We start from the raw sequence: 22,547 nt of genomic DNA, 5'->3' as shown, positions 1-22,547 counted from the left end.
GTATTTTGAAAAATTATATTTAGCATTTTAGAGGCTTGCTTCCATCTAACAAATTAATCCATCCCGTTAGTTAAAATTTACCGAATTTGCTGATATTAACAGAAAAAATTGAAAAAGGAATCTATGTTTACCTTCAATTGACTTATTACTGATTAATTGTAAGTAAAATGAATATTTTTATGACCACATTACGTTTTCACATGTTAACGCAAGAAATGAGGTATACCTTCATCGTTGTAAGAATAATTTAGTCGAAAAAAAATTATTTGACCTGCAATAAGTCAGTCGAGGGTAAATATCAATTTTCATTCAGTATTTTGATTAATATCATCAAATTTGATAAATTTTGACTAATAAATAAATTTATTTATTGAACAGAAACAAACCTCATAAGTGTTAGAAATAATTATTTAAATTATAGATAATTTAAATATAATCACACCAAAACTCAAGAAATGTGTAATCATCCCATGTATATATGTTGTCCTAAATTCTTGTCATTAATATTAGCATTTAATTCTTTTTTTGGTAATAGTGATGGGAAGTCAATGGTATAGGTAGGGTCCAATCTACCGGCAGCTTCGAAGAAAATGCGACAAAGGGACAACATGCCTTTAGACAAACGGACACACAAAGTCGCATTCGATTATATTTTAGATTCGTTTTACACTTTTGATTTTTCACAAGTTTCCTTTGCTTTCAACCTTAATAATTTCGACCATTGAACCTCTTTGAATGATTAACTGAGCAAATTCGTCGGGTCATGTGATTGAGCATTTCAAATTTGTATTTTCTAATACAATTTAAATGTAATTTTTAGATTTTGATATTTTAATTTTTTTTAATAACAAATAGGTCCTGTAACCTTTTAATTTCCTATGATTTTGATCCTTTAGTCAACAAAAATCGTAAATATCGCGGATAAAAGCATGCGTTCAGCACATACTTTTTTTTAAATTGGAATTTTTGTTCCATGAGATTAAAAGTGTTAGTTTTTAATATTTACAAAATTAAAATGAAAATTCCGTACCAATAAAATAAAAAAAAATTAAATTACAGAAAAAAAATATTATTTTCTATCTATCACCAATTATTGTGAATTATGGAATTTGAAGAGTCAAAAGCTACACAAGACCAACTAGTAGCGTCTGACTTTTCAAAACCCATGGTACAAAACGTCAACGTTTCCTAAAAAAAAAAAAATAGGGTTACGGCTACTCCAACTTTTGCTTATTCTGGACTAAGAGGGCGTTTGGATGATTTTATTTAAAATATCTTATAAAATATTTTGGGATAGTTATACTCTTCTCTCCTAAAATTTGATATAATGATATATAAATCACCTATGATTTGGAAAACTACATCCATCACTCTTAAGGTTTGCTTTCGTCTAACAAATTAGTTCATTCGTTGGTTAAAATTCACTAAATTTGCTGATATTAACTGAAAAAATTGAATGAAAATTAATATATATCATCGATTGACTTATTACTGACTTATTGTAGGTCAAATAATTTTTTCGGACTAAACTACTCTTATAATGGTGAAAATATACCTCCTCATTTGCATTAACGCGTGAAAACATATGAAGGTAATTCGATGATAAAAGGACTTATAAGTTAATAATACGTCTAACAGAAGGACTGATTTGTTAGACGGAAGTAAACCTCAAAGTTGTAGATGTAATTTCTCAAAGCACAGGGGATTTACGCATAATTACATCAAATCTCAGAAGAGCAGAATGCAACATCCCAGATACTTTTAAAATTTATAAGATATCATAATTTATATTTAAAAATAAATTTTTGGGGTATTTAAGTAAAATAATAATAAAATTTATAAGATGTTAATAATAACAACTTCATAAATTAATATAATCAAAATTATAAGAATTTGTTCAATTGTAAATATAAATTTGGAACTCCTTAATTTTCCTAAAGTAATTTATAAATTCAAAATATTTTATTTTTAGATTTTATAATTCTTTTAATAAAAAATTTGTCAGATACTTTTCCATATCTTATAAATTTTTAAATATTTTTAATAGTTTATAAGCTCGCCAAACCCTATCTAAGCTAGAAGCTGAATGATTTAATTGCAAATTTTAAAAAGTCAATTATTATGAGCTTGTTTCAATTTCATTGCACCATTTACACCTAAATCAAGAAAATAAAATTAATAGCTTGCACTATATATATATAGCACCCTCCTAATTTATATATATATATTATATTAATATTAATTATTTTTATATACTATGTATATATATCATTAATTATATTATATCATTTTCTCAAAACCATGGATTTATATATATGTCAAATTGAATAATTAGAACATCTATAGGTGCATGGAAATTGGAATTAATTTCACACAATATTTTTTCTTTGATGTACTTAATTTTTAACTTTGACAAAAAATTGGAATTAATTTCACACAATATTTTTTCTTTGATGTACTTAATTTTTAACTTTGACAAATATATATAAATATATAGATAAATGTAAATTCATTTAATATTATCACTTACAAAAACATGACAGAGTAATTAATTAGGTTCTCTCTCCTCATTATCTTCACGCATGGAATAATTGCACTGCTCTCTTATGAGGTTTGGTGTAATTATTTTTTCAAACATTTTTGTAATTTTCGCTAATGTTTGTTTTCTCCTAATAAATAGATTCATCAATATTCATTAAATTTGTTCATATTAACAAAATAAATAAATAAAAATTCATATTCATCCCGATTAATTTTTACAGGTCAAATAATTCTTTTTTATCAAAGAGGAGCGATGTAAAGATCCTTGATATATATTAAATAAAATAAAAAAATGGAAATTGCATAATCCGAATGACCCCTTCTTGTTATCACATCAAATTACACTAGAATCCAATTGGATACAATCAAGAGAAAGAAGAAAACAAAAAGAAAGAAATGGGATAATGTTGAGATAGGAAAAAATTGCAAATTTAGTCCCACAAAATAGACTTAATTCATAGGGGTTCCCCTATAGTCTCTCCTACCACTCTCCATTTGTCATATACACATGACACATCTCTCTCTCTCTCTCTCTGGATTATTAATTACAAGTGTGGATGAGAAGAGAAATGAGAGTGAGTTGACGATGGATCTCTGAAGAATTCAAGGCGGTTGCATTCATTGAACCTGGACGCATGCAAATCCCTCCTCCAACCAGTATCTCCTCTCCACTCTCACTACTACTCTTGCCATATCAACACTCAGTTACAACTGTACATGTGGTTGACCTGTATATGTCTGTGTTGCAGCTAGCTGAGCACGATCAAATAGGGAGGGAGGGAGACAGCTAACTCACTGCCTTTCATTCCATATATGCATATATAGTCTTCTCATTCACCACACAGGTTTCACTATTCTACTCTCTGCTTCTTTTCTCTCATCCAATCTTAATCATCTCAAAAACTGACATACTTATAATCATGTAATAATTATTACAATTATATAATAATACTTGTCGTGTAATAAGTTCAGTCTTGTAATCCAACCAATAATTTTGAGACGTAAATGGTATTTGGGAGGGACCCTCCATCCATGAGAAATGATCATACCAGTTCAAACAAAACCCCTCTCTCTCTCTCTCTCTCTCTCTCTTTGTTTTGGTTTACATTTTTATTTTATTTATAGATATTAAATGTGAAATATCTTCTTTTTCTTTATATTTAATATTTTCAACCGGAGATTGTTAATATTATTTAGAGTTTGTTCGGATGAGTTTATAAGTTTTTTAAAACATAAATTACATTTTAAGTCCCTATATTTTGCTAAAATAGATTTTCTAGTCCTTCAATTTTTTTGAAGCACCATATTGGTTTCTATCTTTGTAAATTATTACATTTTAAGTGAGAAATACGCGTTTTCTTTTTTTTCTTTTTTCAGTTAGCATTCTCATCAATGTCTAGGACTACGTGTCAAATTTGATAAATTAAAAGATTAAATGTATTGTATACAAATAACTTAATTTAATCATTAAGTAATATAGGACTAAATGTGTGAAAAATATGAACAAAGTGCAACACACCTACATTTACAGCACTAAAAATAATTTAAATAATTTTTTTAGATAAAAGTAAGACGTTCCCAACTTTTCTTGAAAATTTTCACAATCTCCTATGATATTAACCGACGAAAGTATTCAGTTGTTGGGGAAAAATTATCTATCAATACTAATATTTTATAAACCCTATAATTTTATTTTATTCAAATTCTTTAAAAATTTATTTTTAAAATAAATTGTAACAACTTATAAATTCTTGAAAACATTTATTAACAAGGTATCATATATAAAATAAATAAAAAATTTTGAGTTCAAATTTTACTATCACTTATTTTATTACAAATGAAAAAGAAATAGATTACGTGGTCAGCTTTATTGCAATGCTTAATAATATATATATATATAAACTTGTTCACGTGTATATCAATTAATTATTAATATTTATGTATGTGTCCAAAAGTAGGCTTTGGGTTCACCGTAGAAAGTTTGTACACGTCGAAAAGTTTGTGGGGTACACATTTTTACAAGAGGAAAAATTCAAATTCTTTCTAATAAAAAAGGGAAAAAATCAAATGTTTTATTTATTAAGAAAAGGAAAAAAAATCTAATTCTTTTGAATTAATTTGTTCCTCTTTTTTCTTCAGAACTGGGGCCATTTTGCAGTATCTTTTTATTATATATAAATTATATGTATACATATGTGAGAATAAATTACAACGGATATTCTAAAATTTATCATATATAATTACAAATATTTTTCGTTATTTAAAAAATTATAAATATTTTTTTAAAATTAATAATCATCTAACAAATATTTTTTCATAAAATTTTAATTTTGATATATTTTATCTTGAGAAAAATCCAATAATTATTTAATTGATGGTGTTGCTTTCTATCTGCCTGAGAATTGAGAAACGTGAAGAAGAGTCAATGGCACTAATATCGGCTGAGGGCGGAGACTAGAAACTGTCTCCTCATTACTCCTTATACTTTATTTTGTTGAATATCAGCCCTTCTTAGAGGGATGCACAACACACTTTTTCTACCACAACTTACCTTATTTATGACCGACTGCCTAACCTGGCTATTAGAGCTCGTCACTTTATATGGGTATATTATGAAATGACGAGAGTTATCATATAATATTGGCATAATTATATTATCTTTCTGCGTAATTACAGGCAAACTTCATGTGGTTTGAAAAATTATATTTAGTCGTGATGTTTGTTAATGTTTAACACATAGATCGCTCCGTCGGTTAAAATTAATCGAATTTACTAATATTCGCAAAAGAGTTGAATAAAAATCTATATTTACTCTCAAAGTAAAACAAATCTTTTTATAAAAAAATTATGCTTATACATTTTCACACGTTAATGCATGTGTATATATCCATACTTGTAAGAGTATTTTTATCAAAAAAGACAATTAAGTTAGGTTTCTTGACTAGAAATTCTAATTCAGATCGAGTTTGGTCTCGAACCAATTATATGGTCAGTGCAATATACTTGTCGTGTGATGTACAATTCAAGTGTATCATACCTGTTTTATAATTAGTTTGGTTCTACCGAGCGTAATGCGGTTTGAATAATTACAACGAATCTGATCCGACCTAACCCTTAAAAACCTAAAAAGGAAAATCAGCTTATTATAAGCTGCAAGAGAATTATTAAAGGTAGTAGACTAGTATACAATTTTAGACTTCAATCTGAGGTTGTCAGTAGCTAAACTAAAAGTCAACTCATGATCTCTACTAGTTTATGTATAAATCCAACCTTATCTAGTGCTAGAGCTGCAAAATCATCAATCATTCATCACTAAAATAATTCTTTGTCAACAATATGAACTTAGCTAATATCCAAACGCTTCCTCTTAAGGGAATTCTGAATGTAGTTTGTTTCTGATCCAGATTCATGATATCCCATTTGTTCCTGCTGATTCGATACAGTTGACTTCAGTTGCTTGCAGCTTATTTAAGCGATAAGTTGAGCTACCATGTTGCACATTCTCATCATATACACTCCCTTCTGCTTTATTTTTTCTTGCACACTAGCTAATAATTAACAGCTTCCTCTCTTGCAATCTGCATTCGCTACGTCTTCGTCTCAGGTGATTGAATTCTGCAGCCACGATGAGTGGCGGTCGCGTCGCAACCGAGACTGATATTGCTAGTGCAGCTTCTTCACGCCGGTACACTGAGAATGCGCCTTATGTGCACAAGGTGGGAGTGCCCCCCAAACAAAGCCTTTTCAAGGAGTTTACGTATATGTTCAAGGAGACGTTCTTCCACGATGACCCTCTTCGTCCCTTCAAGGACCAACCGAGATCACGGAAGTTGCTGCTCGGGATCCAGGCTGTTTTCCCTATTCTTGATTGGGGACGACGGTACAAACTTCACATGTTTAAAGGAGATCTCATCGCCGGACTCACCATCGCCAGCCTCTGCATTCCTCAGGTAATCAGGAGTTCGATCAAGATGGCATTTGCCTTGAGTTTATAATTACTTCTTTCTCTTTTTTCGGATTGGATGACCAGCACAGCAGCCCTCCACGAGTTTCTTAGAGCGTGTTTGGATGAACTTTTTAAAACATCTTATAAATGTCTGAAAGTTTATAAGGCTTTGTAGAGCATTTTCGCATCAGTTATAAAATATTCGTTATTAATACTTCATAAGCTGTACAATCTTATGCTCAAAATAACCTCTAACATCTTATAAGTTTCGAAAATATTACTTGTAAGATCTTTTTTATACAAGTTTAGCCAAACACCCCCTCAACTGATTTCTGCAGTTTCTAATTACGTCCGTCGTCATGCAGGATATCGGATATGCAAAACTTGCAAACTTGGATCCACAGTTCGGACTATGTAAGCTTCGTTACATCGTCGAATAAATGTACGTTGATCGTAAGTAATTTAACACCTTGAAACCTATTTGTTTTGATTGCAGATAGCAGTTTTGTTCCACCACTGATTTATGCCATCATGGGGAGCTCAAGAGATATTGCCATTGGGCCGGTGGCGGTGGTGTCTCTCTTGCTAGGGAGTTTGGTTCAAAATGAGATTGATCCCAAGCACAAACCCGAGTATCAGCGCCTTATGTTTACGGCTACGTTCTTTGCTGGAGTCACTCAGTTTGTGCTCGGTTTCTTCAGGTATTTTTACCTTTTCTCTCATCGTTATATGCCTTAAAACGGTCAACTAGTAGCCGTTCTCTTGCTATGGTTAATTAGTATTCGCTCTCAGGTTGGGTTTCTTGATCGACTTCCTGTCTCACGCGGCAGTCGTCGGTTTTATGGCCGGAGCGGCCATCACCATCAGCCTTCAACAGCTCAAAGGCTTGCTTGGTGTGAAGAAGTTCACCAAGAAAACCGACATAGTTTCTGTTATGCGTTCCGTGTGGACTAACGTGCATCATGGCGTAAGATCATCGACCTTCTTTTCTCATCTTTTCCCACAATAAACATGCGAAATGCATTTTCATCTACGACGCTAAATTAATGTATCTCATTTGTGTTGCAGTGGAACTGGGAGACTGTTGTAATAGGAGTGTCATTCTTGGCCTTTCTGCTCCTTGCCAAGTACATTGTAAGAATCCTTACAGCTAGTTCTGATCTTTTCGTCCTGATTGTTAAGTTATATTTCCTCGGAAAGTAAGACTTATACCCTCTGCAGGGGAAAAAGAACAGGAAACTGTTCTGGGTTCCTGCAATAGCTCCATTGATTTCAGTCATCATTTCAACCTTCTTTGTCTTCATCACTCATGCAGACAAGAAAGGCGTCCAAATTGTGAGTGCCTTAACAGCAGCTAATTTATTCTAAGACTAGTGTCATTTGTTAAACTTGTGAGAAACTGACATGTTTGCACTGTTTGAAGGTGAACCATATTGAAAGAGGCATCAATCCTCCGTCTGTGCATAAAATCCATTTCACCGGCAGCTATGTGGGCATAGGTTTCAGAATCGGTGCCATTGCTGGAATGATCGGACTTACGGTAAGCCACAAACCTCTACTCAATATCAATATAGTTAGAGACACAAGATTTACGTGGTTCACCTAATTAAACGTCCACGGATGGGAAAAGTACCACAGTGTCAGAAAGAGGTGAAACATAGTGTCAAATGTTAGCCTGTCTTGACTAAAACATGAATCTAGTAAAAGGCCTATTCACTTAATGTACCACAGGAAGCTGTAGCAATTGGAAGAACTTTTGCAGCAATGAAGGATTACCACTTGGATGGCAACAAAGAAATGGTAGCGTTAGGCACGATGAACGTCATCGGCTCAATGACATCTTGTTACGTTGCTACGGGTCGGTATTACCTCATTTTGCAAAGTATATTGCATATTGTTACCTTCACCTTCTTCTGACGAAAACACGTTTTCCTGATAGGATCATTTTCACGCTCTGCTGTGAACTACATGGCCGGATGCAACACTGCCGTCTCAAACATTGTAATGTCGATCGTAGTACTCCTGACATTGGAACTGATTACCCCTTTGTTCAAGTACACGCCGAACACCATTCTGGCCTCGATCATCATATCGGCTGTGGTGGGATTATTCGACTATGAAGCGATGATTCTGATATGGAAGATCGATAAATTCGATTTTGTTGCCTGCATGGGGGCCTTCTTTGGGGTGGTTTTTGCATCGGTCGAGATCGGCCTCCTCATTGCGGTAGGGAAAGCAGCAAACGCTGGAGAAAAAGTTACATATAATATATGAATACGAGCCTGAATTACAAACGGTTTCTTGACATAACAGGTCGCTATATCATTCGCCAAGATTCTTCTCCAAGTTACACGGCCTCGGACAGCAGTTCTTGGTAAGATACCGAGGACTACAGTTTATCGGAACATTCAGCAATATCCCGAGGCGACAAAGGTTCCCGGTGTGCTGATTGTGAGAGTTGATTCTGCTATCTATTTTTCCAACTCAAATTACATCAGGGAGAGGTATAAATAACTTTATTTTCAATTTACACTCCAAACTTAGGACAATCTCTTGATAAACTTCTGATATGTACAGAACAAAAACAAGTGTAACTTGCTTCTACTGATGACATAGTTTTCTCAGAAATAATGAAGCTAGAATTGTTTTTTTCCAGGATACTGAGGTTGCTGGCTGATGAGGAGGAAGAGCAGAAAGCGAATGAACGGCCGAGAATACAGTATTTGATAGTCGAAATGTCTCGTAAGGAAGCTAAAATCCTCATTGTCCTCAATTTTTACATGCATGTCTCAAGGCAAAAAGTACTGTGTAAAAACTAACTCATCATGAGGCTAAACTTTTGTTCTTGTTTCAGCTGTAACTGACATAGACACTAGTGGGATCCATGCCTTAGAAGATCTCTACAAGAATCTGCAGAAGAGAGATGTACAGGTAAGTACACCGTTCAATAACAAATATCTTTATCCAAATCAGGTTTCGGACATCATATCTATACACTTATTAACAACCTTTGCATTGAGTTTTCTTGTTCTCGCATGTTTCAGCTGGTTCTAGCAAATCCGGGGCAGATAGTACTGGACAAGCTCCATACATCGGACTTCGCCAACACGGTTGGAGACGACAAGATCTTCCTCACCGTAGCCGATGCTGTCATGACATTGGCACCCAAGATGGAGCCCTGACATCATTTTCCAATCCAAATAATCACAGTTTCCTCGTCGTATTAACGTTATACTTACCAGTTGGTCTCTCAAGTAGACGACGTACCGAGTTTTGAGTGTGACAATTCAAGGGATTTACACTAATTGAATACATCATTGTAAAGCTATATACCACATATAAGTGTTCAAAACCTCCACATATATCCTGTTTGTCTGTGTGTATTCTCGTACGTGTTTCTTCGATCTTTTCGTCCCTTGTCTCCTTTGTCTCTTTATGGTTTGGTTTTCAATGTTCCCACAATGATCTTGGTCGATCACTGTTGCTATATTTCTGTGTATTGAGCTTAACGGTTTTGAATGTATCCCTAATTTGATTTGTTACCACGAGCACGATGGTCCAATCATAAAATTAATCCTAAAATTATATGTTTAAGTATCACGAATTCAAATCTGGTCGAGAGATAGAACATTGTCATCTGTCCTGTAAGAATTTCACTTTTACATCTCTAATGTGTACTAAGAACAACTCATTTAGATAACATTACTACAGATTTTGGCAATAATCAACGTCCCTATGCGTGAGTAAGAAAATTAATTCGTACACGATCATATATATATCTATGTATATATTTATGTATGGCATCCTTACACAAGGGTTCGTGCTAATTTTCTCTGTATCATTCCAATTTTGTTGAATGTCTCTGAAGAGACAAAACAATTTACATAGCGGCCCGTCCAGGTGCTTAAGCCCAGCACCATAATATAATTATGGGCTATTTGCACCCACATCAAGAGTGATCCAACATACAAATGATCCATTACTCGAATGGTGAGATTGAGATCAGATCGTGAATTCGAGTCTTATAAATGTAGGTATTTTAACCCATTTTTAATAACAATATATTGAATCTTTAAATTTGCAATTAATGATGCAGTGCAAGATTGCAAAAATAGTATATTGATTGATTTAGAACTACTAATGTATTTTCAAAAAAAAAATAATAAAAATGATCCAATATCTTATATTACTAGAAAAAATTTAACATTTGACCATGGTTGATTAGAAATAAATAATCGTAGTAAATAATCAGGTTACGGGCACATAACGGTTGTTGACTGTATTTTTTGTAAGTGTGATTAAAATATTTATCACGACAACAATATTTTTCATGGTAGCTATAACCAAAATAATTTTCATTGCGGATAATCTGATTTTTTGCATTGATTTTTATTTAATTATAATTAATAATAATTATTTATCGCAATTTTAGTCAACTACCAATTTTGTGAATGACAATTCCCGTTCTACGGCAGCTTCAAAATTATTTAGTTTCCTTCAAAAGATTTTCATTTTTCGTAAATTTTCCACCAAAAACTTTGAATTTCTGAGGAATTTTTATATTTTTTTATTTTCTTGTAAAATATTTGTTTCGTGCTTTTGTTGTCCGTTTACTTGGGTGATGGGGGTTTAGGTACTGCAAATAATTATATATTCATCAGTATTTTGATAAAATAATAGATATAAATGCTGTATTGCTTACTTTATGCCATAATTTGAGGTTGAGATGTGAATTAAATTTGTATATTTTCAAATTACCCCTCACCCTATTCACCTACCACTGCTCATGATATCAAAATTAAACAGCCCACGAATCGATATAACATCTAGGCCTGTCAACGAGTCGAGCTCGACTCAGGATCTTCGAGTTCGAGCTCGAGCTCGAGCTCGACAAGCTGGCCGAGGTCAAGCTCGAGCTCGAGCTCGACAATGTATTCTCGAGCGAGCTCGCCAAGCTCGACAGCTCGAATCATTATTATTATTATTATTATTATTGCTTTAAATCATGAGATCGAATCATAAAATTTTACATAAATATAGTTAATTATGTTCATACCGTCTGATATGATCTAATTGACACAGTCTTGTATATATTTAAATTTCGTATGAATCGGGTGCCCGAATTTTAAAATTTCATAATTATTGATTAAATTTTTTACATTTGGTAAAGTTTTAGATTTATTGGGTATACGGATGTTGAGATATCGTACTCGTAACATAAGAGTAATCATTCAAGACGGTATATCGTTGAATCAAGCCATGTAATTTTAAATCATACCGTCGGATATGATCTAATGGGCACAGTCTTGTATGTATTTAAATTTCGTATGAATCAGGTGCCCGAATTTTAAGATATCGTACTTATTGATTAAATTTTTTAATCTCATTATATATAATAAAATAATAATTAGAATTGTTCAACCACTACCATCATCATCATCATCATTATTATTATTGTTGTTGTTATTATTATTATTATTATAATTTTTAGATTAATTCATAGGAATTACTAAATTTTGACATAAATTTATAAATAATAAAAAATTATAAGTGAATTAATTGTCAATTTAAGAAAAATATAACGTAAAACAAATATATATTAAAATATAACATAAAGTTTATAAAAAAATTATAAAAAATTAAATATAATTTATAATGTCATATTAAATAATAATTTTAATTATAAAAAAATTATAATTTACTAAATTGTTGATTAAATTTATTTTATATAAAGATTAAATGTATAAATAAAAATACCATAATTTATTACTATCCAAAATAAAATGTATGATATTGATTAATAATTATAATATATGCTCAATTTTAATTATAAAACTAATCAAATATTAAATATAAAATTAAATATATAAAAAATTCAAAAATAAAAAAATATATAAAAAAATAAAAAAATATTCACCGCTCGCGAGCTAGTGAACAGCCAAATATGAGCTCGAACTCAAAGTCGAGCCGGCTCGACTCATCTGCCACCCCTAAATTAACATCATATTAAACAATATTATAAAGTATTAATTCTTGAAAAAGGGCATTAATGGCCAAACAATGTAATTAACAAGAACATAAAAACAACATAAAATTAAGGTAAATCACAAGAGTTAATCTAAATTTACCTTAATTATAAATACATTTTCGTTATTTGACAAAATTATAAATATTTTTTTTAAATTACTACATTCCTAACAAATAACATTCCTACTATGCCCTGTTACAAACAGATATTTATTAGGATATTTTATAATTTTTAAAATAATAAAAAAAATATTTGTCATTATGATAATTTTTTTTAAAAAAATTATAACTAATTTTAAAATTCATCAAAAAACGGGTAGGGCCCACTTAAATACGCCCGATTTCTTCCCCAAGATCAGGCCAGCCTGACAAATTGTCGGCCGGCATTTGGGCAAGTAAATGCGGTACTTGAACCGGATATTCAACCTAGTCTGCCCAAGTGTTAGAAACCAATCTTTAATCCATATTATTACCTTATATTTGAAATGGAAGCACTCAAGAACAGTAGCATAGACAAATGAAAGCATCATCATAAGTAAAAAAGAAACACAAGTCAATAAGAATTCTCATATCATACTAACAACAAACCACCTCAAACTCCTATGTACCCCTTCCTTCCTGGTCTCAACACATTGAAAAAAGTCTAGCCAGATCGAGTAAGCTCCAGGCAATTTATAAATATAACATCACAATGGTCGGTCGGAAAATGACCGATACCCAGAAAGAGCTCCCGCCGTCTGTGCTCCTAGAATAAAGAAAAAGATACAGCAGCAAGAACGAGCAGCCCGATGGAGGAAGTGAGTGAAGAAGAGCCGGAGCTGCCTGGAGCTGGGGCTGGAGCAACGTCGTTGGCTCCAATAGTGGCCGTTGGAGCCCCTGCAACTGTGCTTGGAGCTAGTGCCAATGGCGAGAGAGCTATAGCAGGACAATATTATATGACCAGGTTAGGGGGAGGATGGTAATGTATATTGAGTTTACAGGATCAACGGAAAACCAAGAACATTTCATGCTCAAGAACAAAACTCAAAAGAAAAGTCAACACACTAGATCAAACTCTAAATAAGAACTTCCAACGGATGAAGAATCAGCTTACAAGAGAAGAATGCATGTGTGTTAGAATATTCGTGGCAAGAAAAACATAGAGATACATCAAGATGGACTACAGACATCTACAATTCATAATCAAGTTTGGGGAGTGATCGTTACCAACTGTCAACTTCAAGAATTTTCCTCAACAAACTAAACAATTCTCAAATGCAAGTACGCGATACGATGATCTCTATAAGAAAATCATTGTCGGTCCTTCAGCTAATCAAATTAATACTGCTTACCTGAAACTAAGAGGAAATATGAACAATCTAAACATACAAGGTCTTAAAAATCGGAAGCCAAAAACTAAATTCTCAGGACTCGCAACTAAAAGATTGAAGTTTGAGCGACAACTAGAGCATGGGTTGCAGATCAAAATCTTCAACATTAGATATCAGCACCTATGCCTTGATATGCTCATAAATGATATACCATCAACGTAGCTCAATATAGATTTAGAATTTAATTATAACTCGAGCCCACAATAATTCCAACTTAGTTATGATCATCTCTATCTAAAACTACATCAGAATTTGAAGGAAAACATGAAATGGAGATAAAATTAGTCAGAACTCAGAAATGAATAGATCTGCATGTACCTGGGGCAGCACCAGTGCCAATGCTCACTGTTGACAGAAAGAACAGGAAAAACAAGAACCTCAGGTTATATTCAACATACAGAAAGATGAGAAATTAGGATCTGTACAAGAACAGATACAGAGTACCCAAAAAATAAAAACAAAGAAAATGCTAGAAGGAAATTTAATTAGAAGAAAAAATCCCAAACCCCACCGCCAATAATTTATGAATAAACAAAGAAGTACAGAGAAAAATGTAGAACTCATTGATCTCAAGTCCGCCGCAGAAATGGGTCCACGGGGAAAAATTGAAAGCCATTAAACAGAAGTGAAAATTTACGGCGTGGCATTTCTCCAGCAAACTAAAATATACGCAGAAATCAACAACCCCAAAAAACTCTGAAAAGAATTGGAATTTTGAAAGGAAAAATCTTACATCCACAGTTGCTGACGGAGGGAGCAGAGACATGGCAAGCGGAAGGCAGAGTCAAGGCCTTGGTGACATTCAGCGTAACTCCCAACTGGGCGCTGTTCTTAAACCCCTCGCAGAGACACTCGGCGTCAGTCTTAAGCACAGTTTTCAGCCCAGAACAGCACGTTCCCTCCGGCTTCTTCGTCGTGCTTCCCGCCGTCACGAACGACAAACAATCAGCCATGTTCAGTACCAGACTCGAGCAGTCCACCGCCGGCGCCGGCGCGGAATGCCCGGCTGAACCCACCGCGACTAGAAGCCCAAAAATCATGCAGAGAATAGGAAGTCTCAATCCCACCACCGCCATTTTATTCGCCTGCACTCGATACAAAAAGCAGGTGCAGAGAGAGAGAGAGAGAGAGACGGATGGGAATGTTAAGTATTGTAATGGCTGTATATTATATATATATATAAAGGAGAGTGGCAGAGGTGGAAAAAGAGAGGTGTGTGGAGGGGTATGATGGGAATGGGTGGGGGGACAAGTGGAGGGCTGTCCTTCAATGAGGTGTTCTCCTCTATATATATATATATATATATATCTATGATAAATATAATATATTTTATATATAATTTAAATAAAATAATCAATCATATAATAAATATATTATATTTATTTCGTAATTATAATTAAATCAAATAGAACTTGATAAGAATTTTTGCCTTTGAAGATATGATTTTTAGGGTTGGAGGAATTTGGGAATTGAGAAATGCAAAAAGACATAGATACTAATAAATTGATTTAGTGGTTGTTTTATTTAAAATTATATATCCGTACCCCCCATTATAGTTTTTTTTCTAAGTAATTATTACTTTTGCCCTTTAATTTGATTTTTCTATTTTTGTAACGGTATGAAACCATATGATTTATTTCTATGTTTAACTTGACAGTCAAACATGCCCTTTATTTTATTTACTTTTTCTTGTTAGATAAATCCCATTTTACGACTTTTTGATTATACAAAATAGCAATTAAATAACTCTAGATTGAAAAATTAAAATTTATCAGTTCAGATCGCAGGCTGCAACTTGTTTGTATTTTGAATTTATCCTAAGGGAACTTGAAATAATGATATCTAAATATTAATGGGGATTTAATGTTAACAACATAAGAGATTTTTATGAAATAGGATTCTTTAATTACACTTTCTTCCTAAATACTATGGAAAATATGTGTGCAAGTATTTATTTATTAAAGCTAAAGTTAAGATAAAAAATCAAAATGTGACCTCTTTTTTTTTTGTTTTTCTGTGTGCAATTTAAAAAGGGTTTGAAATATATAGTAAAAGGTAATTTTATTTATTTGTAAGGGTAATATAGTAAAAGGTAAATTTATTTATTTGTAAAGGGTAATGTTTTTCCTTGTAATGTTGCTGGGGTCAGGCTCACTCAACACTGTAGTGTTGCTTTTTCGAAAAGGCGCTTTTCCGCCAGAATAAACGTCCCATTTAAATGAGTTTTGAAATGCGAGTAAAAGGCTAATTTGTAGGTTGAGAAATGATTGGTTGGGTCACGCCACCTGTCCTACTCTTCCTCCAATTGCGCTTTTTTCTGTCCGTTACTCTATGCGGCGCGCGCCGCTTTTGAGCTAAAACCCGCTTTTAGCTTTTTCTTTTCAAATTTGGTCAATTTCCAGACGATGCCCAACCATTTATACCTTTTCTTTTTTCTTTAATATTTTATAAAGGGTAAATTATAATATACATATTTTTTATATTGTTATAATTATAAATATTTTAATTATTTAAAAAATTATAAATATAATCAGCAATCATTCAATAAATAACTTCTTACAATTAATTGTCACGAGAAAATATTTGTTAGACAGTCGTTATTCTTTTTAAAAAAATTGAGGATTGTTAAATTTTCCATTCTAAACTTTGACAAAAATTCGTCATTTTTTTACCATATTAAATTGGTGAATTAATATTTTATAAGTTTTATAATTTTACTTTACTTAAATACTTTAAAAATTTATATTTAAATAAAACACTAATTATTCTATAAATGTTAATAATATGTATGAATTTATTTATCGTATTATTTAGAAGACACAAAAATTTCTTAAAATAAATATTTATATTTAAAATGATTTCTTTTTTCTTTTCTTTTTCTTGACCACAACAGTATTTGAAATTGTTGCATTTGATTTTGAGCAGTAGAAAAGTGATGTGACTCAGCTTTTGCACGGAAATTTGACTCCCCAACAATACGTCGGCTAATTATTATTTATATATATATATATATTAAAATTATAAACCAAAAATAATAATAATTTCTAAATATTTTTAGAAATAAGTTATGATTTTAATCTTTGTTTTAACTTATAGTGGTTTTCTTTAAATAATAAATAAAAACTCATATATTGATAATAAAAAGAAAAAAAGATTTGAATTTATAATTTCATAATTACAAGAATTTAATTTCATTACTCAAACAGAAATACATCGACGTCTTATTTACAGCATCACATGTTGTTGTTTTTAAAATATGACGAGAAATAATTAAAAACACCCCATTACTATATATGTCAAAATAAGTCGAAACGAGTCGACATAAATTGTAAGCATCTTATATTTATATAAAGAAAAATCAATATTAATACTTATTTAAAAAAAGCAAAAATTATAATAAACAGAGTTGTAAATGGTGATTAGATCAATATCTGGAGAAAATGATGTCAAATTATTGTTGAATTCTTTTGTCCAACTTTAAACAGGCAAATCCAAATCCAATTTTCTAAAGCAAACTCATCTAATGATATGTGATTTAAGGAATAATTCAATGATTTTGCCAAAAATAATGACTTGAAAGTTGAAACTCTTCCTTATTGTCATTAGTATCGGATTGAATTTTTATTGCATTTGTTGCTACATTTAATTTATTTAGCCACGTTTGTAAAATATTCTTAAATAAAATAAACGATCTGATTTTTTTTTATATATGTATAGTGTGCATTTATTAAATGCAATAAAATATATAGCCGATTTTGCAATATAGAATTAAGTTCGGATCAGTATTTGAATTGTCTATATCACGGTATATTTATGTTTGATCTGTCTGTTTTACATATTCGAATGAACTGACGACTCTAATTTCTCATTTTAACCACTAAGAAAAATTTGTTAAATTCTTCTACCATTATTAAGAAAAAAAAAATTTAATAATTCTAGAAATATTGCTATCTAAGTTATTAAATTTCTAATATTTTTGACAATGGTTGAGCCGTACTTGATTGTGAGGGCAATCATTGTTGTTAATCCTTCACCATGCGCACCCCTTTATTCCTTCATGCCCCATTCATATTTAATGTTACATAATTTTCTTTAGGAACTTTATGCTATTTTAAGCTCTATGCCTTTACCACAATATATATCCTTCCAATTAAATGTTTCCAATCATTTAAAAAAATAGTAAATGGAGTATCTTTCTCCAATATTTCCTCTAAAATTGGGGATAAAAAAAAAAAAAAAAAACAGTACTCACGTAGATCATACTATCACGTTGAAGGATTATGTAAATCGCAAAGTAGAGGCGGAACCATAAAGTTCCGTCATGGAAGATTGCGTTTGAGCGCTGCGCAGCAGCGATCTCCATCCCTACAATAGGAAAAAATGCAAAACACCTCATGTGAAAGAAAAAAGGAATTAGTAAACTATCTTTTTATGTTTTTTAAAATGAAGCAATTTATCCCTTTTAGACACAGAGAGTAATTTTTTTTGTTTTTTTTATAGAGAATAATTTACTCATTAACAATATCATAAGGAGGGTAAATTACATTAAACCCCCTTATAATAGATTTATAAATACATTATGTCACGAGTCTATTAAGAATTAGTATCTTAATGTGTTGGAAGACAAACGCAGATTAGGACTTTTACTTAAACCCACCAAATATCTTGATAATTAATCAAACGCATATTAAAAGTACGACAAACATTATACCTTTTATAGTACCTAAAATTTGACGGTCCGAGAATAACATTTACTGTTAAGACGTATTAACAGATATAATTCGCTATCTATTATTACAACACAAATATAGCACAGCATCAACCTCGTCCAAAGTAAAAGAACAAAATTCCTCTCAATCTTTTTTGTAATAAATAAGAAAAAAAAAAAAAAAGAAACATGTGGAGTGTCATAATATATTATGGTCACATGATTGACAGTCATTACGAAAGATGGGAATTGGAAAAATTTTCAAAGTTGTAGTGTGAATTATTTTTTCGATCACATGAGAATGAGATGATGGTATTGTATTGCAATCTCGTGAAAAAGCGTGTATTAAAGATTCCAAGATGGGGGGGTGCATGCTATGATTTAAGAAAGTGGGCTTCACATTTGATGAAATGAATTAAAAGCGTGGTTGGTGAAGGGCCCTCCAAACCACGCCATGCCCATCAACTTTCGGTGCCTATAGCCTATCATCATCACTCACTACTTTCCTCTTCTCACCACATTTTCCTCCCATTTTTTAAATTTTTTTTTTTTGTATTTTCTATTTTCTATTTCAGAATAGTTTTTTTTTATTATTATTATTACCATTCTTTTGTTTTCTTCATTCACTATAATATTTTTTTTTATTTGCATTCAGTATAAAATTAGCAAATGATGAGAATATTCAAATCATATCAATACGATATCAATTTTATTGTTGATTTAATTTACGATACTAGTACAAAGAATTAGTTCTATCGAAAATCCCAATAGAAAAATTGAATTTTTTGAGTGCATCAAAAGTCGTGTATTTCAACTTAATTACGTAGGCCGGTGATGTTGTGTAATTACTTTTTTTTTATAGTTACATGTACGATTCAATAAATATATTATATTTATTGTATAATTAATTAGATTCGACCAGATCTTATTTAGATAATAAATTTTTCGATTTAGTAATTTAATAATGTATTGCATATATTTAAATGAAGTATAAAATAGAGGAATTTAATAGTAAAAACTAAAATTTAACCCGATGTCTGAGCCTATGGCAATCGTCAAGTCCGTTGGAGCAGACCAAAACTAGAGGACCAGATGTTGTAGACGTGGATGCCACCGTGTTAGAAGGTGTAGATGGACACGTTGATCTCATTGGTCAGAAATCTATCCATGCAACTTCTCAGATTCTATGTCTGGATTTCACTTATCCTCCTTAGATCCCCACACGACTCTCCTTTTGATTCCATCGACAGGCACTGCCACCCTGATTTAAGACCAAAATTTTTTATAGAGAAACAAAGAGGAAAAGAGATCAAATGGCTTCCACTTCTGCTGCATTGGTAAATGGCTTCTTGACTGGTGGCAACAAGAGCCAGGCGGCCTTGCTCTCCGCCCCGATCGCCACCAAAGTTGGTGGCTCTGCAGCTCCCAAGAGGCTCATTGTGGTGGCTGCCGCCCCTAAGAAGTCCTGGATCCCGGCGGTTAAAGGTGGCGGCAGCTTCATCGATCCCGAGTGGCTCGATGGCTCGTGAGTTTTCTTTTCGATGAAATTCTTGAATTCTTCCTCTTGCTATTAGGCTTTCTTTAGCTAAAAGCTATATGAATGATTTACAGACTCCCTGGAGATTATGGTTTCGACCCGTTAGGCCTCGGAAAGGATCCAGCATTCTTGAAATGGTACAGAGAGGCTGAGCTCATCCATGGCCGGTGGGCGATGGCGGCAGTTGTTGGCATCTTCGTCGGCCAGGCATGGAGCGGCATCCCGTGGTTTGAAGCCGGGGCCGCCCCTGGTGCCGTGGCGCCTTTCTCATTTGGCACCCTCCTTGGAACTCAGCTCCTGCTCATGGGGTGGGTGGAGAGCAAGAGATGGGTGGATTTCTTCAACCCGGAGTCGCAGTCAGTCGAATGGGCCACTCCCTGGTCAAGAACTGCCGAGAATTTTGCCAATGCCACTGGCGACCAAGGCTACCCTGGTGGGAAGTTCTTTGATCCACTGGGCTTTGCCGGTACATTAAAAGATGGAGTTTATATAGCTGATGCTGACAAGCTTGAGAGGTTGAAACTCGCAGAGATTAAGCATGCCAGAATTGCTATGTTGGCCATGCTGATCTTCTACTTTGAGGCAGGGCAAGGGAAAACACCCCTTGGAGCTCTTGGCTTGTAAGGTCCTCATCTGCAACATTGTTGCGTTCGCAGTGTAGAGAGTAGCTCAATCAATCATTTTCATGCTCAGCGTTAACCTCAGGATAATTCAGAATTCTTGAAATATACACGAGCATTGCATTTCAGTGAACAAAATAGATGTGGTGGATAACAATTAAGATGCCGTAAAAAACAGCAGAGAAAAGATGTTAGATTTGAAAACGATGAGAAACCTTGAGATTCAATCATTCAAGTAGGCTGGTGGGAAGTTGAATCAATGCTAAGCAATCTTCTTGCCACTTATAGTTATCAGAAACTCGGTCTTAGAATTTTAACCTGAGCTCCTATCCAACTCTTGGAAAATGGGGAAGCCGTTGCAAAGATTGTTGAAACTATAATCAATTGGTGCACAGAGACTATAATGAAGGCAGATAAGATAACCCATGCCAGTTGCCATCAAGAACTCACCCTTACAGACCACTTCACCACGGATGTATGCTTTTCCTTCCATCTTCACTATTCCAAAGTGTTTCTGCAGCTTGACGAGGTTCATTCTCATTACTAAGGTGTCTCCTGCAATTACCGGCTTTCTGAATCTGGCAATTGCCGGAGGTCATCAATAGCATATGCATCACTTCTTGCACAAACACAAATTTTGAGAAGAAAAGCCTATTGGAACTTAGTGGCATATGGAAAGAGTAGCTGTAAGTGCCAACATTGTTTTCAGTTATGCTTATAACAGCACTTGTGAAGATTTCTCTTCATACACTTGCCAAGAACTACTTTCTTGACTAAACAATCCAAATAGAAGATACGATTCAGCACCTATGCTTCACAGTTCACTTATCAGATGAGAGACAGTACCCTTGTGACAGTTTTAGGACTTCATAAATGGCAGGCGTAAGTTTAGCAAGCAGCATAGCTTTTCAAAATGTTTCAAACGCTAAAAGGAAAAACTCAACTTCCCAATAACATAAAAACCTTCAGGAAAAATCCTTGAGCAACGACTTCTCTGTAACTTGGAGCCGTTAGCCTTAAACGACCTGGAATACTCTATTAATAAAAAAACCTAAAACCGCCAACAACTTTGTTTTTTTGTCCGACAACATATTATTACTCAATTGAGGATTATTAATTAAACAATGTTCTTTATTCTTCTCAACTCCAGATCCAGACCGTTGGGCAAAATCCAGATGAGTGGCTCAAGTCTCACCCATGGTTTCTGCTATTTATTTGGTTTGCTGGAAAACCAGTGGGTAAAAAGGATATACAAAGCTGCAGGAACAGTTCTGCAACTTCATGCTACATTAAAGTAAGGAAAAATAAATACATTAGATTTTTCAGTAATTAGAAACTAACATGTCCAAATAATTGAATTGTTATACCCCAGAGACAACCTAACGAGTCGAACACAAGACTTTTATATCAAATGCCTCATACTCGAACATTCCATGGTTCCGCTCTGTTCCAGGTGTATTTGGACCCAATTAAATGGACTAAAAGCATACCCCGTTTGAGAGTTATAGATCTTATTGTGTTGTCTATTGTAATAGTATGTGTTATTTAGGTATATTTATCTAATATTATTGATTATGGTACAATTGTTGTAACTATTTTTGTTAAGTATTGATATTTGACGGAAATAATTATAATCGAGTTATTTTATTTAGTAATTGTTGATTATTTCAAATAAAAATAATAATAAAAGTTCAAATATAACTCGGGCTCAAGTTAAATGAACTTAAGAATATTACCAGCATTTTCTGACAAATGTGGAAAAGCAGCAGACTGAAGGAATCAACCGACCAACATAAAC

General features: G+C 32.9%; 3 protein-coding genes and 1 non-coding gene across 4 annotated transcripts; 2 read left to right on the top strand and 2 right to left on the bottom strand.

Moving 5' to 3' along the window:
• The first annotated feature begins 2,975 nt into the window (after positions 1-2,975).
• Positions 2,976-10,029, top strand: LOC105172596 (sulfate transporter 1.3). The gene is made up of 15 exons (XM_088885964.1): positions 2,976-3,198; positions 3,291-3,386; positions 5,946-6,491; positions 6,853-6,901; positions 6,984-7,188; positions 7,280-7,454; positions 7,556-7,621; positions 7,709-7,822; positions 7,911-8,027; positions 8,219-8,345; positions 8,427-8,713; positions 8,801-8,991; positions 9,144-9,229; positions 9,342-9,418; positions 9,532-10,029. The coding sequence occupies exons 3-15, from the start codon at positions 6,168-6,170 to the stop codon at positions 9,667-9,669; spliced, it is 1,956 nt and encodes a 651-aa protein (XP_088742090.1). The 5' UTR covers positions 2,976-3,198; positions 3,291-3,386; positions 5,946-6,167; the 3' UTR covers positions 9,670-10,029.
• A 227-nt stretch (positions 10,030-10,256) lies between these two features.
• Positions 10,257-10,359, bottom strand: LOC148785180 (U6 spliceosomal RNA). Its single transcript, XR_016061806.1, has one exon. It is a non-coding gene; the product is annotated as a U6 spliceosomal RNA (small nuclear RNA).
• Positions 10,360-13,024: 2,665 nt separating this feature from the next.
• Positions 13,025-15,045, bottom strand: XYP1 (Bifunctional inhibitor/lipid-transfer protein/seed storage 2S albumin superfamily protein). The gene is made up of 3 exons (XM_011094111.3): positions 14,618-15,045; positions 14,203-14,229; positions 13,025-13,429 (listed from the first exon to the last, which is right to left on the bottom strand). The coding sequence occupies exons 1-3, from the start codon at positions 14,958-14,960 to the stop codon at positions 13,260-13,262; spliced, it is 540 nt and encodes a 179-aa protein (XP_011092413.1). The 5' UTR covers positions 14,961-15,045; the 3' UTR covers positions 13,025-13,259.
• Positions 15,046-19,839: 4,794 nt separating this feature from the next.
• LOC105172598 (chlorophyll a-b binding protein CP24 10A, chloroplastic) lies at positions 19,840-20,887 on the top strand. Its single transcript, XM_011094112.3, has 2 exons — positions 19,840-20,117; positions 20,204-20,887. Exons 1-2 carry the CDS (start codon positions 19,906-19,908, stop codon positions 20,751-20,753), a joined length of 762 nt encoding a protein of 253 aa, XP_011092414.1. The 5' UTR covers positions 19,840-19,905; the 3' UTR covers positions 20,754-20,887.
• The last annotated feature ends 1,660 nt before the right edge of the window (positions 20,888-22,547 follow it).

This window comes from Sesamum indicum, linkage group LG10 (assembly GCF_026168435.1).
Source record: "Sesamum indicum cultivar Baizhima isolate 11 linkage group LG10, ASM2616843v1, whole genome shotgun sequence".
In the NCBI taxonomy this organism is placed as follows: Eukaryota; Viridiplantae; Streptophyta; class Magnoliopsida; order Lamiales; family Pedaliaceae; genus Sesamum; species Sesamum indicum.
Note: the sequence above shows the minus strand (reverse complement) of the source record. Positions and strands in the feature narration are given on the sequence as shown.

Excerpts from the sequence above, each read along its gene's own strand:
- XYP1 (XM_011094111.3), bottom strand. The coding sequence starts at position 14,960 with ATGGCGGTGGTGGGATTGAGACTTCCTATTCTCTGCATGATTTTTGGG. Across the intron at positions 14,230-14,617 it reads CTCCGTCAGCAACTGTGGAT|TGAGCATTGGCACTGGTGCT; the intron begins GTAAGATTTTTC and ends TTCTGTCAACAG. Across the intron at positions 13,430-14,202 it reads TGGCACTGGTGCTGCCCCAG|CTCTCTCGCCATTGGCACTA; the intron begins GTACATGCAGAT and ends GTCCTGCTATAG.
- LOC105172598 (XM_011094112.3), top strand. The coding sequence starts at position 19,906 with ATGGCTTCCACTTCTGCTGCATTGGTAAATGGCTTCTTGACTGGTGGC. Across the intron at positions 20,118-20,203 it reads CCCGAGTGGCTCGATGGCTC|ACTCCCTGGAGATTATGGTT; the intron begins GTGAGTTTTCTT and ends AATGATTTACAG.
- LOC105172596 (XM_088885964.1), top strand. The coding sequence starts at position 6,168 with ATGAGTGGCGGTCGCGTCGCAACCGAGACTGATATTGCTAGTGCAGCT. Across the intron at positions 6,902-6,983 it reads GGATCCACAGTTCGGACTAT|ATAGCAGTTTTGTTCCACCA; the intron begins GTAAGCTTCGTT and ends TTTTGATTGCAG. Across the intron at positions 7,622-7,708 it reads TGCTCCTTGCCAAGTACATT|GGGAAAAAGAACAGGAAACT; the intron begins GTAAGAATCCTT and ends TACCCTCTGCAG.